Source organism: Scleropages formosus, chromosome 18 (genome assembly GCF_900964775.1).
Source record: "Scleropages formosus chromosome 18, fSclFor1.1, whole genome shotgun sequence".
In the NCBI taxonomy this organism is placed as follows: Eukaryota; Metazoa; Chordata; class Actinopteri; order Osteoglossiformes; family Osteoglossidae; genus Scleropages; species Scleropages formosus.
The window spans coordinates 10,067,602-10,087,868 of record NC_041823.1 but is presented as its reverse complement, the minus strand read 5'-3'; the positions used below and the strand labels follow the sequence as shown (position 1 = coordinate 10,087,868).

The window sequence follows — 20,267 nt, the reverse complement described above, 5'->3', positions numbered from 1 at the left end:
TAAATTCACCGTAAATAATTCAGCTAGCAAGTTGTTGAATTCATAAACTCGACTCAATATGCTTTTGGCAAACTCGTTCATCTCACGTAGCCCTGAGTATGCACCGCTGGTCACGTTTCCAAACTGCACAGGAGGTAGCAACAATGTCTGCTTATGTTCCTGTTCGCTGCTGCCCCAAGGAATTCTTTTTCAAATTAGCTATATTATATTAACAATTAGAAGTAGCTGAACTAAATTGAGTGCACATCTCAGCAGACTAAGACATTTTTGCTATTTCCTTCAGTACATGTAGATTTTTAGAATAAATCATGCAAATAATCCAATTCAAAAAGGCCCTGTATTGTACAACAAATGTTAGCTACAACCTATGAAAGAAACATCAGTAGATAAACCTGCACTTTCAAATTGCATTACTTATATGATGGTTACATATGATACTACTTTAGAGATAAACAGAGTAGGCTGCTATTTTACTGTGGGTCTGAAGCATTTTACCTGCTCACGTGTGAGCTGTGCTCTGTCAGAGAAACCAGAAGCTTTAGGGCATAGGCTGGGAGTGGATCAGGCTCCAGGAGAAGAGACTCACATCTGCAAGGAGGGAAGTGGGTGGACACAAACACTAAGAAAGGAAACTTGAGATCTGTTTCTCATGTAGATCACCTGAACACAAACTTTGGTAGGGATGATTCAAACATTATTAAATAATATTACTAATTAGGAAAATTAAAAACCCACTATAGTTCTGTGATGGACTGGTGTCTTGTCTAGGGTGTATCCTGCCTCATATTCTATGCTTATGGGATACACTATGAACCACTGTGACTGTGCATTGTACAAGCAGTCATCCTTAGTCCATCCATGATAATGGCTGGAGAACCCATTTTTGTTAAGCAGTGTTGATTTGATCTGTAATAGTTAATAATCATTGAGGATTTGGCCTGAATGTTACAATGAAAGTTTGTTAGTCTTTCAGTATGTTTATGCACCGTCGATGAGTTTGTCTTTTTGCATCTCAACTCCCAAAACTGGACAATCAATTCTTAAGTCTCACATCTCTTTATCTATGGCATGCTTTCAGTAAACTGCATGACACACTTATCTATTATACTAAAAATTTTTAAGGTTTCACCAATCTAGTCATGAATCCCACAAAAGATGAGGAAAAAAGTGCACAATCCCCATCCCTCTTATGTCCTAAATGTAAAAACAAGTATCTGTTACATGAAAAAATAACATTTGTTTGGTTAATCAGTTTTGTCTTCAACTCTTATCTTACAATATTAAGAATTCAGCTACAATTATACATGAAAGTATGAACTTGTGTACCCACGGCTAAAGAAGTTTCAAAATGTTTTGCTTGGCTCACACCAAAATGCTACAATACAAGTGAAAGATCACTGCTTGCCCTAAAGAAGAGGCTTTATTTCTCACGGACAAGGTCTGCATTGTTAGTCTCAAGCATCTTGGAAAAACATCTCTGTGCTTATGTTAAACTTTCTCTCCAACTGCTTACAGGGCACAAAACCTAGAGATCTAAAGATAAGGGTTTTTGTGAGCAAAGGAAGAGAGAAGAAAAACTGCAAGAAGACAGAGCTCAAGTGTTGTAATGTTAAGCAGGTGAATTAATGTTTGTTTCTGATAAAACTGATAATGTGCTTGTGTGAGAGAATGATCATGGGTAATCTGATGATACCAGGGAAGAAAAACCATGCCTAAAGCGTGCAGGCAGCCAATCGGAGAGGAGCTAGAGTTTTACATCAGAATCACTTAAAATGGGCTATGTGAGAGTTAGAAGTCTTTTGTAATTTTCAGCTTTTTAGCCTATCAGTTCAGAATGAACTTTTTTTTTTTGGTTTGTGCTATGAAACACGAGTTGATGCCTCTAATATTTTAAGGGCATACTGCAATAAAGCCTCACTCTCTGCATCCTCAGGGGTCCAGGGGTGGGTAATCTTGAATCGCACAATGGGTCTCTGGTGGGGTACTAATCTAATATGATCTTGAAACACCTTACAATGCTGCTTCATGTCATCACAAAAAGTTAAACTAATAATGAAAAACTAATAAAACAATAAGAAAATGAGAAGTATGCAGTCTGCATGCACAAAATTTTACAGCACGGCCCTATCCTCACAGTCACTACAATCCCTTCTCTTAATTATACAGTCAAGAGGCAGTCATTATTATTTAAATGCGACACCACTTCCCTCCATGTAACGTTCCCCACAAACACAATGATTCATATTCCTGAGCGGTGTGCATCACCCTGACTGTGGGCTTGCTCCAGAATAAACGTGCATTATCGGCTCACCAACAATAGAAGAAGCCGGGAGAGATACCTGTGATTTTTCCTACCCCCTTCCATTATTTTGTGCCTTTGAACATTCTTGGGCAGACAACAATGATGCAAATTAAAAACTAATGGTGGCTACCTGGGGTCACCGCACTTTCAGGGTCACCTAAATGGAGTTAGCGAGTTGTCAAACACAGTTTAAACAATATAGGATGAGCAAAAAGCAAGATTAATGAAAAAGAAGGGAGGAAGGGGCTGAATGTTACAGAAAGCTGAGACGACCGTAGGTGATTAGGAAGGACATGGGAAGAAGGAGTGCTCACTGTGGGAGCAGAGCCTTGGTGATGAGTGCCAGCAGATCACGGCCGGCTGAGTTAACTTCTCCCTCGCCCAGGAGCTCCTGGCTCAGTAGAAGGAGCGTGATCTCCGACAGGACCCTCAAGCTGACCATCCTCCACTCCACTGAAAGAAAGAGCAGGGGTTACTCAAACGTAGTCAAGAAACACGTAAATATCCACAGTGCACCTAAACAACAGCCCTCGGGCCACAATGTACATGTCAGCTGAACATGCTGACACCTCTCCAGAATTCTTTGAACCTGACTCCTGTGTGTCTAGATTAATGCTACGTGGTCTATGGGCTCCGTCACTGTGGCTGTTCTCACCGTTGTTACTGGATGCCAGGGAGGTTAGTGGCGGGAGGATGGAATCCACAACCTAAAAGAAAGAAGAACAAAGTATAATGATTAAGAATTAAAAGTTCTGTTGTGAACAACATACATATAACAGGTTATTAACTACACTGTATATAAAATATTACTCAATGGCTTAAATAAATATTTGACACAAAAGGTAAAAAAGTAAAAAACGGAGAGCTCCAGTTTCTTTGTACACACAGCATTGCCAATGGTCTTTGATCAGAGACAGAAAACCCATATGCCCTATCTTTTTGAAATCACTATTAAATTTCATATTCCATGCCAGCATCTTATCTGAACCCTACAAATTTCAAAAAGATGACATCTGAATGTGAAGCATGGGGGTGATTTAAACTGAACCCATGACTAGAGGACATTTTTGTTTATTATATCAATCAGTGAAAGATTCTTTTCATGGAGAAAGTCTGTTTTTAGGTTTTATATAATATTTAAAACTGCCCTGACCCTTAGGCTATAAGCATTTAATTCAGTGTTTGATATTTTCCAGAATGACAAAAAATTATTTTTAAAACAATTAAATTATTGAACACTTAATTAATTTTGCATATCCTTAGACCTCAGTTCTTTCACCAAAACTGTTAATAAAAACAACCTAAATCATATTTACATTAGCTAAACAATTTCAGAACTCTGTACTTTTCTTCTGTCCTCTCCCGGTATCTGATGGCAAAATTAAAATACAGACAGCTCGCACAAAGTCACCATCATGCATTAAAAAATAATTCATTTATTCTTTTTCCCCATAAAAAGTCTAAACAGAATACAGTCAATCCAATGATAGCAAATGGCCCAATTACTAATATATGGCAAGCAAGCAAGGGCCTTCATCAAGGGTAATTTCCAGAGATTACACTGTACTCTTAAAAAGTATATTTTTAAAATAACTAAACAGTAAGCCCCAGATGATTTGAACCAGCAACCTGCCAGCAGCAGTGCCTTAACCAGTAATCTACACTGCGGATGTTTGGAATGCCATTCAGCTGCCTGCTGGGTTTTCAGCACTACACAAAAACAGTGATCTTAGATTTTTTTTTTGACATTTTTACACTTGTAAAATATACATGCACAGCCCCTGCATGAGCTTGGAGGGCAAGAGCGTGGGCTGCCCGAGTGGGACACCATTCTCGTGCTGCTGAAGATGCTTTGAGCAAGATGAGCAAGACCTCAGTTTCATAGGTAGAAAAACTAAGCCAACAACAACAGCAACCTGTGGCTTTTAGAGTCAGGTAACCAGATTCAGAAAGCAAAACTAAGTTTCAGGACATCCACTGCAACAATTAATACAATGAACAAACTCTTCAGTAGCTAATTATCTGCATAATCCTTTTGAGTTCATGGCAATAAACAGCTGTGCACTACAAAATTATATATATAATTATTCATTTGCTGACACTTTCCTCCAAAGTCAGTTGCACTGAAAGGTTTGTACGCAATGATTATGATTATTTACCCACTTATACAACCATTTTTTACTGAAGCAATTCATGTTAAGTACCTTGCTCAAAGGCAGAAGCAGGAAGTGGGATTTGATCCCCAGTCTTATGAGCGCAAGGTGACAACTCTACAGCTATGATACACGGTGCTGCATATATAGCAATGTTCACATTGCCAAAAGCAACGACAACAGGGCCTGAAAATGAATACATTATTTTGGTATTCATTTTAATAAACCTAAGCCATCCACCTTTAAAATGAAAATTATATGTAGATCATATTTTTGAAGATTGTTTACACAAAAGTCCTTTCTCCAATAGAGCACTAATGAATAATTTCCACAGAAAATCCAAACCTTCACTCCGTAGTGAAAGCAACATGTCGGAGGAAAGTCACAGCAGAAGCCATGTTGGATATGAACATTTAATCGTGCATTACCAAGAGCCAATCTATGTTTCTAGTGCTGGCCTCTGAGGGCTGTACTTACAGTACTGTGATGGGGTGTCAGCAGTGGAGGATGCTGGGTAATGGCCTCCATGGCTAACAACGTGTTCCTAATAAGCTCCTCTGAGGGGGTCTGCCCTGGAAACAAGAAAACATCCAATAAATGGAACTGGTCTCAAAACCTCAGCCCAGATCTCAATTAAAGGGAACTTGGAAAGCAAATCCACAATAAACAATTCAGATAACAATTTGAATAATCAGTCAACTCTTCATCAAGAGTTTCCCTCCATGTAAATTTAACAGTTCTTCCAAAACTGCTTGTATTATGTATTAGGCACTAGCTAACTGAATGCAGTTTATTTACATTTATAATAGAAGTTTAATGAAACAAAGGATTTAGTTCCTGGGTCACTGAGACAATGTTGTCATTTAAAATGTTTCAGTCAAACATTAAAAATTAATTTTCTGACTTGGTGATTCCTTACCTATTGCACCATCCAAGCAGGTTTCACAGGAATCAATGGATTTCACATAATTCTGAAAATGCAACACAAACACATAACAGACAAACTGATACAGCATACCCAAAAGAACAGAATATATCAAAATTATTTACAACAATTCAAGTGAGTCTTGCTCATCATACACTGATTTCAAATAAAATGTGAAGAGCTGCATATTGTAAAACTATCTTAAGACAATGTTAGCTATTCCAGACTTACAAGTAGCTTCCCAAATTTACAAAGGAACTCTTCTGTCACAACCTGTGGCCTAAAAATCTGTGGAGGTAGAATAAAGAGGAAAAAAATACTAGAATTAAGTGGGGTTACTGACACAATGACTTAAATTGGAAACAAATTAGTTGATGAAATAAGAAAAAGATTTAGAGTGACAATGTAAAGGTGATGGCAGGAACAACAGCTGCAATTACCCATGTGACACATTACAATGGAAAATGAACAATTTCCACATCCATAAAAAACCTTCTGATTCCATTTGTGAAATAAACGACATCCTTTATGGTTTTAGCAATGGCGCATAGCCAGCCAAGGGCCTAGTGTGAAAACGAGTGATGTAAAAGAGTAGTTGGGCTACAGTTTTTTAAACACTTTAAAGTTATATGTATTCATCTGGCAAAGTTTCATATTAATTTAAACTCTACATAATTTCAGTTTGAATCATTCAAAGTTTTATTATACATTTATCTGAGTTTTTTCATTTTTTTTTTTTTTTTTTTTACAGAGTTCAACCAGTAAATTAAGCATATTATGATAATGACTTTTTGGTAAAGACTGACTCTGTATGAAAGAATAAGTTGAGTCGACTTCCACTCCTAATTGTGCTTGTAACGTGAAGAGCCGTTGTACTAACACTAAATCAGTTGTTTATGCCACTGTCGTTCAGAAATATCCAAATAATCTAGAGGGTTTGGAAATGGGTCAAGAAGGTTTCTGCAAGACAAGGACCGTCTTGCATTGATAGAAAGACAACAAAACTCCCTAAGATGGGAAAACTTGCAAAAAATACTAATCCATCTGAGTTACTATGACTATTCAGCACGATAGGCATCACGTCAGCTCCAAAGAAACAGTTAAAGCTGGACAAGTTGAAAACAGTGGTCTTGGCATTGACACCTCCACAGTATGCAACAGATCTGTTCACCCTACTGAACACATCTGCTTTAACTAACACATAGAAAATTATGTAGAAATGCCTGGTTGATTTTGAGAATTTTGCTTCATTCACTATTTATACTTTTTAAAGACAAAAACATATTGTGAACTAAATTGTGCAACAGATTAATTCTTTTAAAATATACACTACAGTGGCTTCTCATATTGAGGATGTTCAAGTTGTAAATGTTTGATTATAAGAACATTTCCTACTTATTTTTTATTGCACAAAATGCATTCAAACGGAATTTGAGTGTGGATGTTCCTTTTTCGAGTTTGTATTTGTCACTGTTGTGCGTGATTGTCCATAATCAATAACAAGATACAGCATATGTTCATAGGTTGAACTGGTTAACAACTGGTATTGCATAGGAGTTTGAGCAGAATGTATTCTTATTTGCACACATTTTAAATGTTTTAATTTTAATGCCGCTCAAAAAAGTCTCAGAAAGTAATTTTATTTTTTTACAGCTATATATCCAAGAGTTTTTAAAATAACCTGTTGGGAAACATCTGTATTGTCAAGCTTTTAGTGACTGAGTACATAATAAAGAATCGCCAGAATCTTAGTTACACCATTCATGTCATATCATACATTGTGGACAGAATGTATCTTTTATTTTGAGTAATTATCAATACTGAAAATGAAGTTTAAATAAGCTTCAATCATAACGTACTGTAGCTTGGTGTTAGAAACAAAAGTATTGAACTGCAATGATATGGTGCCCTGTCCAGGTTGTACCTTGCCATGCACCGTATGCTTCTAGGATAGACTCCTGACTGCTGTGTACTTGATTTGGACAAGCTACTGAATTACGGGAAGGAAGTGTTATAAAGCATTTATTTATAATTTACCAGCTTTACTTTTACCAACTAAACCATGTTTAGCTGCTGTATTTAAGTGTAGCCAAATGACTTATGCTGCTCAGAGATGTGTACCATATCAGCAGTTCCATTTTTTTTAATATTTACAAGACTTCAGTAATGTACAGTATGTTGTAAGTCTTGAACCCAGGTTGTGAACTTTCATGACTGGATTGACCACTGTGCTACTGGTTGTTCCAGCTCTGGCCTTCATCCTGAAAGAGGAAGAGTATGGTGTTGCTCATATATTTTTCCAGTTGCATATATCAGGATCAGCTGACGGTCGAATAATCAGTGATCATTGTGCTTTTTAGCTGTAACCTTTTCTTCAGAGTGAAGAGAGAACTGCAGCTCCTCTGAGAGAGGTTCCTCTAACCAGTGCCAAGCAATGTGCTTCCTGCCAGGCCCAGGGACATTCGGGGAAGCCAGACGGCTGCACCTGATGAGTGGACACCTCGGCAAGGTCAGAGCTTGCAGCATGAGCATGTTGGGAGCTTCAGGGCAGCAGCAGTCCAGAATGTGGAAAAAATTTGAACCGACAAACCCACACAGTGGAGCTGCCCCTGGCCCTCGAGCCTCGCTGGTAATATCAACCAATTAACACACGGTAGCAAGTTGCTCGACTTCAGCAAGTCTGCCTGTGGCCATTCTTGGCATTCAAATGTGAATCCTCAAGAACAAATAAATCTGTAAGTGCATCTACACAATTTGATATGAGAATGCATGAGAAACAGCTACTCATTGTAAGATTTCTCTATAGGAAACAAGTCAATCAAAAGGTACCATGAAACAACAACCATCATATTTTATGACTATCACCATCTTCAATTTTTGTTTCCTTTTCCATATTAGTTACAGAAGGTTATATAATCTATAACAATTTAACAATATAAAATCAGAGGTAGGAAGAAAATAGCAGAGTGACAAGTCACTGCATTTAAAATGAGAGGGATCCATTTGCCTATGTGATAATATTTAGACTCCGTGAAAAATTATTTCAATGTGGAGAATTATACTAAATTTAAGCATGGCTTCATCTCACCATTTAGTGACAAACATCTATCTGGAAAGGAGTGAAGGACTTCATATTAATTTCAGCACAACTGACTACGTCAGCATTAAATCCAATTTCACACCATTTTGGCAACTGGCAATCGTTTAGCTATGAAGCTATGGAGTAAAAAGTAATGTCACAGAAACTCCAATAGCCAAATTTTAACTGTAGCCATTTTTATTTTTTACCTATACTAATTATAAAAGTTATCAGTACTTATATAGAGCATGAAAATGTGCTCAAATTTTAACATTTTCGTAATGCAATTAAGTGTAACTTAAAGGCATAGAAGTCACAAAGAATAAGATGTTCCATTCCATAATGAATTCCACTAAACTTTATTTACTCAGGCAGTACTCAACTGATTTAATGGATTTGCATAAATGACCTTGTGCAAATGCCACTAAAAAGAAATAATTTAATACTTGACCATAGTTAATTCATTGTCCTGGCCCCAATGAACTTCCAATGTAATGGCAAAAATTGCATTGATGCAAACCTCTCTTCACATTTGCAAAAGAAAATTTTGTGGGCATCATATTGTGCACATGTGAATGCTGCAAATGTGAAATGTAACATCCATAATGTGAGAATTTGTTGGAATTTTTCTTATTTTCAGTTTTTCAAGGCAAATTAGGATGTGACTAAATTATTTACAGTTACAAAAGTTTTCCTAATAAAAAAAGCATTACTCTAATCACTCTTTCCGACCACTCCCCAACACACACACAAACACAGGCAGAGCATTACTTGGGAGGTGAGCATATGAAGCAACACAGCGATCATGGGCAGACTCTGTTTCAGCTGCTTGGCCTGGGCGCCGGACGGATGTTTGCGGCCCACGATGTTCCCCAAAGCAGACAGGATTTCGTCTGCAAATATGGGACAGAGAACAATCACCTTCCACTTTCACTGGTACATGTGAGAGATGATAAAACCACAACACAATATTACTGAACCAAGAGTGACATAAGAGGTGCTTTGACCCCATAAGTAAAGGAGACATAGGTATTTAAAGATACCCCAAGTTTATTGAACCTGAGCAGGTTTTACTTGGTTGAGACAGGCCTTGTTGGAGAACTAATTTATAAATGAAAAGGTAGGAAAGGTCAATACCCAACTCAAGGACTGGTTGCTTTAAAATTCAATCAGAGTAAGGTAATTAAATAGAAGCAGGGGGAATTGGATTGTTAAACCATTGAATCTCATTGTCGCCCCCCACGCCACACTCCCAGTTTTGATGTGATTTATTTACCCAGAAGAACTGGCAGCTCCTGCACCATGTGACGGATGAGCAGATCCAGGCATTTTGACAGGTATTCATTGCTGCTCTGTTCTTCCCTCCCTGGAGCAGCTTTTCTGATGTCTCTTTCAATGTACATCACCAGTCTGCACAGAGGACAAGGAAACGCTACTGTTCAGTCAGGCCCTCAATCTTACACTGTTCATGTCTACGCACAAAAGCACATCTATACAAACATAAAAAATAAATGTCAGTACAATAATAAAACTGAAAATATCATAGGAATACTACTCATTAAAACTTTTTAAAAAGCTTGCTGATGGATATAACTTCAATTTAGTAATGAATGGATCATAGATTTAAAAAGTTACCGCAAAGCAAGCTCTAATTACTGAGGAATGAACACAGGTGTTTTTTTAAGCAGAATGTACAACTGAGAACCTTCTGAACTCCATAAAGTAATTGGCATTAATATGGTGGAGGTAAATCCAGTCAACCTGTCAATCAACTTATAACAGATCTTCTAACAGAGCACTGACTATCCCGGACATTATACCGAAAAACAGATGTAGCTTCTACAAAGGACTGGATCCACAAGAGCTAAAGCTTTAAGACATTTAAGTCTCTCCTACTGTTAGTGTAATGCGCTTTTGTATTGTTTTCTGAGATGCACCACGCTTTGAAGAAAAGCATCTACTAAGTGAATAAACGCTAGTCAAACCTAAAAGCTCTGTGTTGGATGCAAGAGGGGCAAATATAGAACAAAACCATGAAGAAATACTAAAAAAAAAAAAAAAAAAAAAAAAAAAAAAAAAAATCGCTTAATGTTAAAATACAGGGTGTAGGCTCAGTATTTTCATAACAGAATAACAAATTATCACAAATTTGTCTTTTCTTTTGGATTTAGTCTGTCTTCCAAACATCATCAATTACATCTGTTGGCACAAGTCAGCTGAACCATGTAATGGTGGCCAGCAAACCACAAAAAACATCACTGCTGATAGAAATCACAGTACCTGAAATGAGTGTTACTACTTGAAGGACAGACTGTTCTATAAAACTTTTTCAACAAAACTTCTGTAATAGAGACAGGAAGTTCAAGGTGAAAGAGAATGCAAAGAGGTGAAATGTATACACAGATGTGCAGTTGTGGGAATAGGTGCTCTGGTACGAGATATGCCGTGAAACAACGCACAGCTCATGAACTGGTGAATGGAACAAGACGGCAGCCTATTCTATGCACAATCCATATTTCTAATGAACCTACGCTCCAAGGCACTCAGGAGTCATTTGAGCTATTCCTCTTCAGTGGAAGGGCACTAAATAAAACATCAAACAGAAATGGAATATAGGGTTCCAATGTACAGACCCTCTCGAGTCTGTAACAACAAAAAAATATTAAAGCCTCAATTTAGAACATATGCCATATAAAAGCAATAAATTGTTTCCCGCAAAATTTGCAATAATATAAAAAGCTTTTTCAAATATGCACATATTTGTAAGGTCCTTTGCAATTAATAGAAGTCAGGAGGAAAAAAAAAAAAAAAAAAAAAAACACCCACAACTGCCCTTTAATATTTTAAGTATATCTTAATATGATTTATTTGACTTGTTTTGAAAACAAATTTGAATTTATACTAACAAAATTCTACATACATATATGTATAAATATAATCAAAAGCAGGCATGTAATGTCATGCAAGCTTTGCAAAAATGAAATGTTAAATTTCTTGCCCAGGTACAACATCTTAGCTTACTTTATCTCTACTCTTCTGGGAATGCTCAACATATCAGTGTAGTTGCTGCAAGAAGCATCAAGTTTCACAAGAGTCAAGTGACTACCATACAACCCCTGACGTTATTGTAAGTGGGGGAGGCTGGGGGGGGAATCAGCAGTGACTAATTTGTTCCAAAAGATTTGCTTCATATGGACACTTTATAATATCCCTACTTTTGGTAAAAAGTAGAGCTCAGTGTCCTCGGCAGCCGCTGTAAGACTCTTAGCAGAGCAGAGACACACTCACTTGTCACAGATCACCTAGTGTTTCACTGAACACACAAGGCCAGCCAGCTGCAACACTACATACTCTCTACAAATAACAGAAAAAAAAGTGAGGTGGTGGTTACTCTCCTGGAGAATGCTGCATGCCAACAATTTTCATATATCAGGTTATAATTGGAATCTGACAGGAACTCCAAAAATGCATGAACGACAGGGACTGATAGGCTGTGTCCGCCTGGTATTTGAGCTTCCCACTCCTGCAAGAACCAGGGAACCTGTAAGAGGTTTGGGGGGGTTGAAGATACAATTTGACAAGTATGCTGTAGATGAGGGGGGAACTGCTCACTCAGCTCTACACGCTGATCCTGGTTCACGGCGAGTCAGATGAACGAGTTTTCAGCAGCCTCTGCTGAGCCTCAGAAAATTACTGTCCCTGTCTTTCTGGCCTTTACAATCCCAGCCAGAACGTTTTTTTTTTTTAGCTGTCCAAAATAAGGAACCTACTTTTCATATGTTTTTTTTTTTTTTAAAAACCTTTTTCAACCTCTAAGACCTCAATCCATTTCCACTGTAGAAGACACATTTGTTATTTACATTTAAATTTATCCATTTTTCTGATGCTTTTCTCCAAAGTGACTTAAAATGTTAAAGTTACAGTTATAACAAGCTTATGCTTATTTACACAGCTGGGTAATTTTACAGGAGCAATATAGGGTAAATACCTTGCTCAAGGGTACTACAGCCAGAGGTGGGGATTGAACCTGTGACATCTGGATCCAAAAGGAATAGCGCTAACCATTAGGCTACCAGCTAACGTCAATGCCTAATGAACCTTATAGAGGACATTCTTCACTTTTAAATTATTAAAATAAATAAGAAATGCTGACAGACATTTCATTTCAGATTGTGTTCTCAGGGACAACCATATCTCTACCTAAAGGTTTGGGATGTCGTCTCTTTGCTCATATTCCTAACTGGAGTGGTTCATCTAAAGCAGGGTCACAACTCCAGTCCTGGAGGACCAGTTCTAGAAGCTTTCCTAGAGCTTTCCTCACACCAGTAAGAACTCAGAATGTGAAATGAGTTCACTGTTCAGCTGGAACAAACTCCACTTGGACCTGGCCATCTGGGACTGAAGCAACCCTGACATAGGCAGGAGTGTAAACTAGAGTACAGTTTTTTTTCTGAGGCCATTCAGGGCACAGGTCAAGATACCTAGTTAATGTGACTAAACAATCTCTGAACATGTTTTATAAGTGGCCGAATCTTGTATGGTAAAATGAAATTGAAAAAAGGTACTTTAGATTCTCTACATTTACATTTATTTATTTAGCAGATGCTTTTCTCCAAAGTAACTTCTAATGAACTCTATGTAGTTTTATCAGCCCACACACCGTATTCACCACGGTGACTTACACTGCCAGATACACTACTTACACTGGGTCACTCATCCATACATCAGTGGAACACACTCTCTCTCCCTGTCACTCACACACTATGGGGGAACCAGAACAGCATGTCTTTGGACTGTAGGAGGAAACCAGAGCACCCAGAGGAAACCCATGCAGACATGGGGAGAACATGCAAACTCCGCACAGACTGAGCAGGGATCGAACCCACGTTCTCTCAAACCACCCAGGCGCTGTGAGACAGCAGCGCTACTCGCTCTGCCACCGTGCTGCTATTCTCTCCAGTATAAACAATGCTTCACTTCAAAATATTGTCCATTTTAAACATGTTTCACACTTAATTCACACAGTCTGTTGTCACCAACTAAGTGGAGCATAGCTCTGCAAACCAACCCACTCAACCACTTAAATGCATATTACTTGGCCTTAAGGGACCAAAGTTGAACAGCAGTCTGTCTATTGCCTCTTGTGCTAAATTTGTTCTGAAAAATAGTCTTAACAGGTAGTTCAGAACTATGACCCTCAAGAAATACAGTCAGAATTAACTTTGCATTGTTAAAAAAAAAAAAAAGTTATGAAAATAAGAACCGTTAATGGTGGACTCGGTTTTTTCATTTGGAAGGTGAATTTAACACCACCTTTAGGTTATGCCACAGAATACTCTACAACATGTCAGGTGTCTCTGCCCGAAGGACAGAGACAAAGGGGTAGATACTCTCTTCAGACTCACTAAATAACCATCTTTCATTAAAAAAAAATTGATTTGGGACTCTGTAGAGTTCAAAGGGACTTTTACCTACAGTTACTCTGGAGAGCTTAACATGGAACAACACAGCTTAAGTCTAAAATAAATTGGATTCGATTTATCTCTTGCTGAAGCTATCTATGCACTGTATTACTGAGAGCCATTACCCTCACCACTAAGTCATTTGATGAAACTAATTTCACTGTTCTATTATTTTTAGAATAAAAGTGAACTTTGAATGACATGGGGGGGTTAGCAGACCAGCTTTCAACAATAGTCACATTTTTAATCTACAATCAATCTCCCTTCAGTTTTGAGCCCAACCCCCCTGCAGTTCTAGCAAGGTCCTGACTTAGTGGAAGCACATGCATCTGTAGTTCACACCCCTGCAAATGCTACATACGTCTACGATCTGCAAAAACATGGAAAACAGATTAATATGTAATTTGGTTTTTGTCCACAGCACATTAAACACCTTTTACTGAGCACATCAGCATTGCTCAGCAGCATGGAAAGTACATTTACATTTATTCATTTAGCTGATTCTCTAAAACTACTTTCAACGTTAGAATACCTACAACTACTTACCCATTTACACAGATGAGTAATTTTTACTGAGGCAATTCACGACAAGTACATTGCTAAAGGGTACTACAGAGATAGGTAAGATTCGAACCAGCCGCTTTTGGATCCAAATGCAGCAGCTGTAACTGCTATGCTGTCAGCTGTCCCAAGCAGCAAACCTTTATTGAAGTCATTTTATACAAATAAATGCGTGGCATGCTGGTGTACCAAATGTTATCGGTGTCTCACAACTCCTGGGCTGTGTGTTTGAATCTAGCTGTATGTTGAGTTTACATACTCTCGTGTCTGTGTAGATGTGCTTTGGTTCCCTCTCACAGTCAAAAATATATTTTGGGAGAATAGAAACTGCCCTTAGAGCATGACTGTGTGTACTCTGATGGTTTGGCATTGCGAGTGCAACCTAGCTTTGCCCTCTGTGTCCTGGATTTGATCCCAGGCCAACATAACTTCATAACTGAACAAGTGATTTTTGTGTGTGTGTATATGTAGGAATGCTTGTAAATGTTGAGATACCTGGAGTTACAGCACAGGAGCAGCACCTCTCGGCTGCAGGAAAGCACCTGCAGGAGCACCAGGAAGGCCTTTGCCCGGATCATAGGGAATGGGCTCTCGAGTGCTCGAACAACCTTCGCCGTTAAGTCCTGTGAGTTAAAGCTCAAGGTTATACAACACTGCCTTGGATACAAAGGAAAAACATGGAAAATTACTGGCAATCAGAAGTCAAGGAATCTGCAGCTTGATACATGTGAAAATGCAATATTTAAAATAATATTCAATGAACCAATATAACTGGTTCATGTTCATAATACTGAATATATAGCATAAACTCAACATCAACTAAGATGTTTCCTCCAGATCAAATTTCGTAACTGCAAAGAGTAAATCCAAATTCCACAAGGTTTAATTAAATCCAACTAAAGGCAACCTCTGCTGTATATTAAGAAAACATAAAGAGCCTTTTAAAATTTCATTTCATTTTCCAGTTGATTTCCACATGGGATTAAGGGCTGAATACAATAATTCTGGAGCAATGCGTCACTAATAGATCAGTTTTGCAGATGAGGATATTATTATGTGTTAGAAAATAACAGTGATACAATAAATTAGTAGGCTAGATGGGTTGAAATTGCTGAAAGCTACATGAATATTAAAGACACCATATGTTACGGTTTGACAAACTGCCACGTGCCTCTTGGGTTATGCACTGGACAACTGTATTAATGTGGTGAGTTTAAAAAATAATACATGAAGCTGATTTAAGAAAACTAACATTTAATCTAAATACTGAGTATCATAAATCACTACTGAAAACATACCCGAGACTACTAATTTTAGGTTTTAACAGGAAGAAAAAAATTAAACCAACTGGCAACTGTGGGCTGAAGTTTTAATCTAACTGGACGTATTCAGTCCATGTTTTTTGCATACTAAAGTTTCCTGTCAGTAATAAAGAGGAGTAACAGTTTCTGTACTTATTAATGAGCCACAGAAGGAGAGCTCTCTCTCCCCTCCACACAATTTCAGTGTTATCTGCATTTTCACTGTCTTTTTCCAGCTCTCTGTGGGCAGGGGGATTAACATCCTCTTATTTGTCCACACTCGAGAGGGACAATGAGACAACATGCACCTCCTCAATGCACAGCAACCACTGCATCCATGGCTAACGGCCAATTAGTGTTGGAGGATGCTGTAGCGTAAATAAGCCTGGGCTTGAGAGAAGTTCAAATCTGGTTACTTTTGCAGAAATTAACTCTAAATGCTTTGAGAGGCTGGGTGCTGGGACACATTAAGGACACCATCCCAGACACTCTGGACTCACTGCAGTTTGCCTACTGCCACAACAGATCCACTGAAGACGGGATATCACACACACTTCACACCATTCTGTCTCACCTGGACAATAAAAACTGCTATGCAAGGCTATTGTTTGTAGATTATAGCTCAGCATTTAACAGTCATCCCAACCAAGCTGATCCAGAAACGACTAGAGCTGGGACTGAGTGCTGCATTGTGCAATTGGATCCTGGATTTCCTCACCAACAGACCCCAGTGTGTGCGGATTGGCAGTAATACCTCCTCCCCACTGATCCTCAACACTGGCACTCCACAGGGAAGTGTCCTGAGCCCAGTGCTATACTCCCTGTTCAACACATGACTGTGTGGCCAGTCACAGCTCCAACCAACACCATCATAAAGTTTGCTGACGATACCACCATTGTGGGTCTGATCACCAACAACGAAGAGACGACCTACAGAGAGGAGGTGAGGCTCCTGGCAGAGTGGTGCCAGGACAACAACCTGTCTCTCAATGTCAGTAAAACTAAGGAGTTGGTGATTGACTTCAGGAAACAGGATACGGTTCAGGCACCCATCTACATAGGAGGGGACATTGTAGAGAGGATCAACAGCTTCAAATTCCTCAGGGTCACCCCTGCTGCCAAACTCTCATGGACTGAGCACACAGTATCAACCATCAAAAAGGCCCATCAACGCCTCCACTTCCTCAGGCGTCTGAAGAAAGCCAGGATGTCCACTACAGTCCTAACCACTTTCTACAGGTGTGCTGTGGAGTCCGTCCTCACAGGGTGTATTACATCCTGGAGTGGCAGCTGCTCCATACAGGACAAGAAAGCCCTACAGAGGATGGTCAAAAGAGCTCAGGAAATCATAGGCAGACAGCTACCAGCAGTCCAGGACACCTACACCACACACTGCCTCAGAAAGACGATGCGCATCATGAGAGATCATAGTCACCCCGCACGGGCACTTTTCTCTTCCCTGCCATCTGCAAAACGGCTTAGGTCTATTCGAACCCGCGCAGCTAGGTACAGGAACGGCTTTTACCCCATGGCTGTAAGAGTATACAACACTAACCAACGTGCAACCTTTAGTAACTAGAGTTGTACTGCTCCACCCAAGCACATTGGTAAATTACACTGCCACTTTAAGCATTCTCATTCTCTCGTTCCGAGTTCTCCGACCGTCAACTGGCATTATTGTTACTACTGTTATTATTTATTGCTATTGCTGTTGCACTACTCAGTCATTGTTTTGTTTGTGCAGTATTTCTATTGTCTTTGTCCATAGTCTGTGGAGAAGCATTCAGGAAGATTTTCATGATACATGTACATGGTACTTGCATCTATGACAATAAACTTGAAACTTAAATCCACTGAGGCTGAGAGTTCACACTATGGCAACAGACACTGCTGCACTGTACTTACCCTGTCCTGGATAAGCCTTTGCACGTTGGCCCCATGGGAGAGGATGGCAGCAAACATGGTGAGGAGGTACTGCTGAACACGGTTGATCCCTGAAGCCAGGCAGTCTAGGATGGCGGGCAGGCCCACCTTGTCAATGACGCTCTGAAATGCAGTGGCTGAGTGGCGTGTCACCCTACAGAGGGCCTATGGACAGCAGAGACAGACCTGGTAAGGAAATGTCCGTCTCGTGGGACCACAGTGACGTGGACATGCTTCTTCTCTCCCACTCGCTTGTGACAAAAATACAGAAGCAAATTATCAGGAATAGATACGTCACAGGAGGAGAATCCCAGGTGGTTTCATGATGCCATGGCAAGGCAATTCGATGGAGTCCACTGCAACACCTGTCGGAGTTTGGGAAGTGCTAATCAACCAAGCCTTTGCCTCCAGCACAGCTTGCATCTGTCTTGTTAATGGCAGCGACAAGGGACAGAAGACCCACCCGAAAGTGGGGGCGAGAGAAGACACATTCTGGGGCCTGCCAGACCAACAAGCTTAAATGCACAGTAGAACAGCATAAAGGAGAGGAGAGGAGGAAAGGAAAAAAAAAAAAAAAGAGCCACTGCTCCAGACAGGTGGATTATCATAATTGTGGAAAAATATCTACATGTATTTTATGTTGCCTACCATAGCAAATGACAAACCACCTGGTATAAGGGATGGTCCTGATAGATACCAGGACAAACATGACAGATTTCTGTGGCTGGTGGACAAGCTCTGTTTAATTAAGATTTCAAGAATGGCTTTCTCTTAAATGCAAGTAATCCATCAATGAAATGCTTGTAAGTACCTTTATTTTTCTTTTGGATCAAATTAATTTGTCTTTCACAAGATAAGGCACTCTTTCAGTAGAAGAGTTAAAACACACACACACACACACACACACACACACACACACACACACACACACACACACACACACACACACACACACACACACACACACACACACACACACACACACACACACACTTTCGGAACTGCTTGTCCCATACAGGGTCACGGGGGACCGGAGCCTACCCAGCAACACAGGGCGTAAGGCCGGAGGGGGAGGGGACACACCCAGGACGGGATGCCAGTCCGTCGTAAGGCACCCCAAGCGGGACTCGAACCCCAGACCTACTGAAGAGCAGGACCCGGTCCAACCCACTGCGCCACCGTGCCCCTCTAGAGTTCAAACAATTAGGTCAATATGTCTTGTTGTTTAAATGAAACTTGAACTAGTCACACATTTCTCATTCAAGGAAAGGATGTCATTCAATTCAAAGTAATAAAAATAAAAGCTATCCATCAGTGAATTTAACAGTGGTACTAGTTAAGTATTCTGGGCCTTTCTTCTACACATATCAACAAAATGCATCATAAATGCAAACAGAGTTGCTAGAAGCTGAAGAAGAAATTGCTTCACGCAGTATTCTTATAAATACAAATGAGTTTAAAATATTAAAACTACAAATAAACACCAATGGTTTTCAGCTTGCCATGGGATATGTTGAGATTTGGGTTATGGGGGTGTTTAACCCTAACCCTAAAGTCATATCCTTTAGTACCCTAACCTCTACGAAGCGGCAGTGTAGTAAAGCACTGTTCACCGTTTTACATTAGTACCATCACTCTGTATTTCTAAAATGCATTGGCTTGTGTACTATCCATTTCAGTTTTTTTAAGGTCTAAAAGATTTCACAGATTAAGAAATCAAATCAGACAGGAGTTCAGTAACTACGTTTGTTGCAAAGGACCCTCACCGATATGGCAGTGACCCGGAGCGAGTCCACTGTGGAATGAGTGAAGAGGTACCACAGCAAGGGTCCAATCTCGCCCGTGACAAAGGCCTTAGCATGATGGGATAGCGTGGTGCAGATGTTCTCCACAGTCTTTGCGGCTATGTGGTTTACCACCAACTCTTCCTGCGGAGCACAGCAGTGACAGAGGCTAAAAATGAACAGGCACAGTCTGTAATTCAGAGACAAGCATTAAAAGTGTAAACTGAGGTAAATGCCTGTCATCACCCATATCTTTTACAAAAATGTGAATCATTTAACATTTAGCTCACATCTGTCCTAGAATCCCTTTCCTTTCTCCTCGCTACATTGCACATCTCAAAATAAACTTCTACACTTCCAAGCCTATATATAGCCTAGTTCAATTAATTCTTCACAAACCCAAATAACTGAAATTAGAGAAGTGTTCAAAATGTGCTTTTGTTAAAGTGAAATCCACCTTAGGTATTACTGATGTTAACTCTGACACAAATACAAACGAAAAAATACAAAAAAATGACATTATTCCAGCTGGCTTTCTGAAATAATTACCCAGGTGAACATCACTTGTCAATAAAATGACATCAGTACTTGACATTTGAAGAAGAGCAGACAGAACACACTGAGAATTAACAGAAGCAACAGTCTAAAGTACACGTCACTAAAGAGGAAAAAATGAAAAGGGAAACTTTGAACTTTCGTGAACAGATTTCATTATATTACATCATAACGCTATTGTTTTTTTTCCCCCTTGAAAAAAACGATTTATTGGAGCCTTTA

General features: G+C 39.3%; 1 protein-coding gene across 10 annotated transcripts in view; it reads right to left on the bottom strand.

The window, feature by feature from the left end:
- ulk4 (unc-51 like kinase 4) overlaps positions 1 to 20,267 on the bottom strand; it is a 73,780-nt gene that overhangs the window by 31,165 nt on the left and 22,348 nt on the right. For 9 of the 10 annotated variants that reach the window (XM_018763083.2, XM_018763082.2, XM_018763087.2 and 6 more), the window contains exons 20-30: positions 19,473 to 19,634; positions 17,689 to 17,871; positions 14,978 to 15,105; positions 9,736 to 9,869; positions 9,231 to 9,352; positions 5,612 to 5,668; positions 5,375 to 5,426; positions 4,933 to 5,027; positions 2,958 to 3,009; positions 2,617 to 2,755; positions 496 to 588 (exon numbers count right to left, since the gene is read on the bottom strand). In XM_018763083.2, the coding sequence (XP_018618599.1) occupies positions 496 to 588; positions 2,617 to 2,755; positions 2,958 to 3,009; positions 4,933 to 5,027; positions 5,375 to 5,426; positions 5,612 to 5,668; positions 9,231 to 9,352; positions 9,736 to 9,869; positions 14,978 to 15,105; positions 17,689 to 17,871; positions 19,473 to 19,634 (1,217 nt within the window). The remainder of the gene's footprint in view (positions 1 to 495; positions 589 to 2,616; positions 2,756 to 2,957; positions 3,010 to 4,932; positions 5,028 to 5,374; positions 5,427 to 5,611; positions 5,669 to 9,230; positions 9,353 to 9,735; positions 9,870 to 14,977; positions 15,106 to 17,688; positions 17,872 to 19,472; positions 19,635 to 20,267) is intronic. The other variant, XM_018763089.2, reaches the window with a different exon arrangement.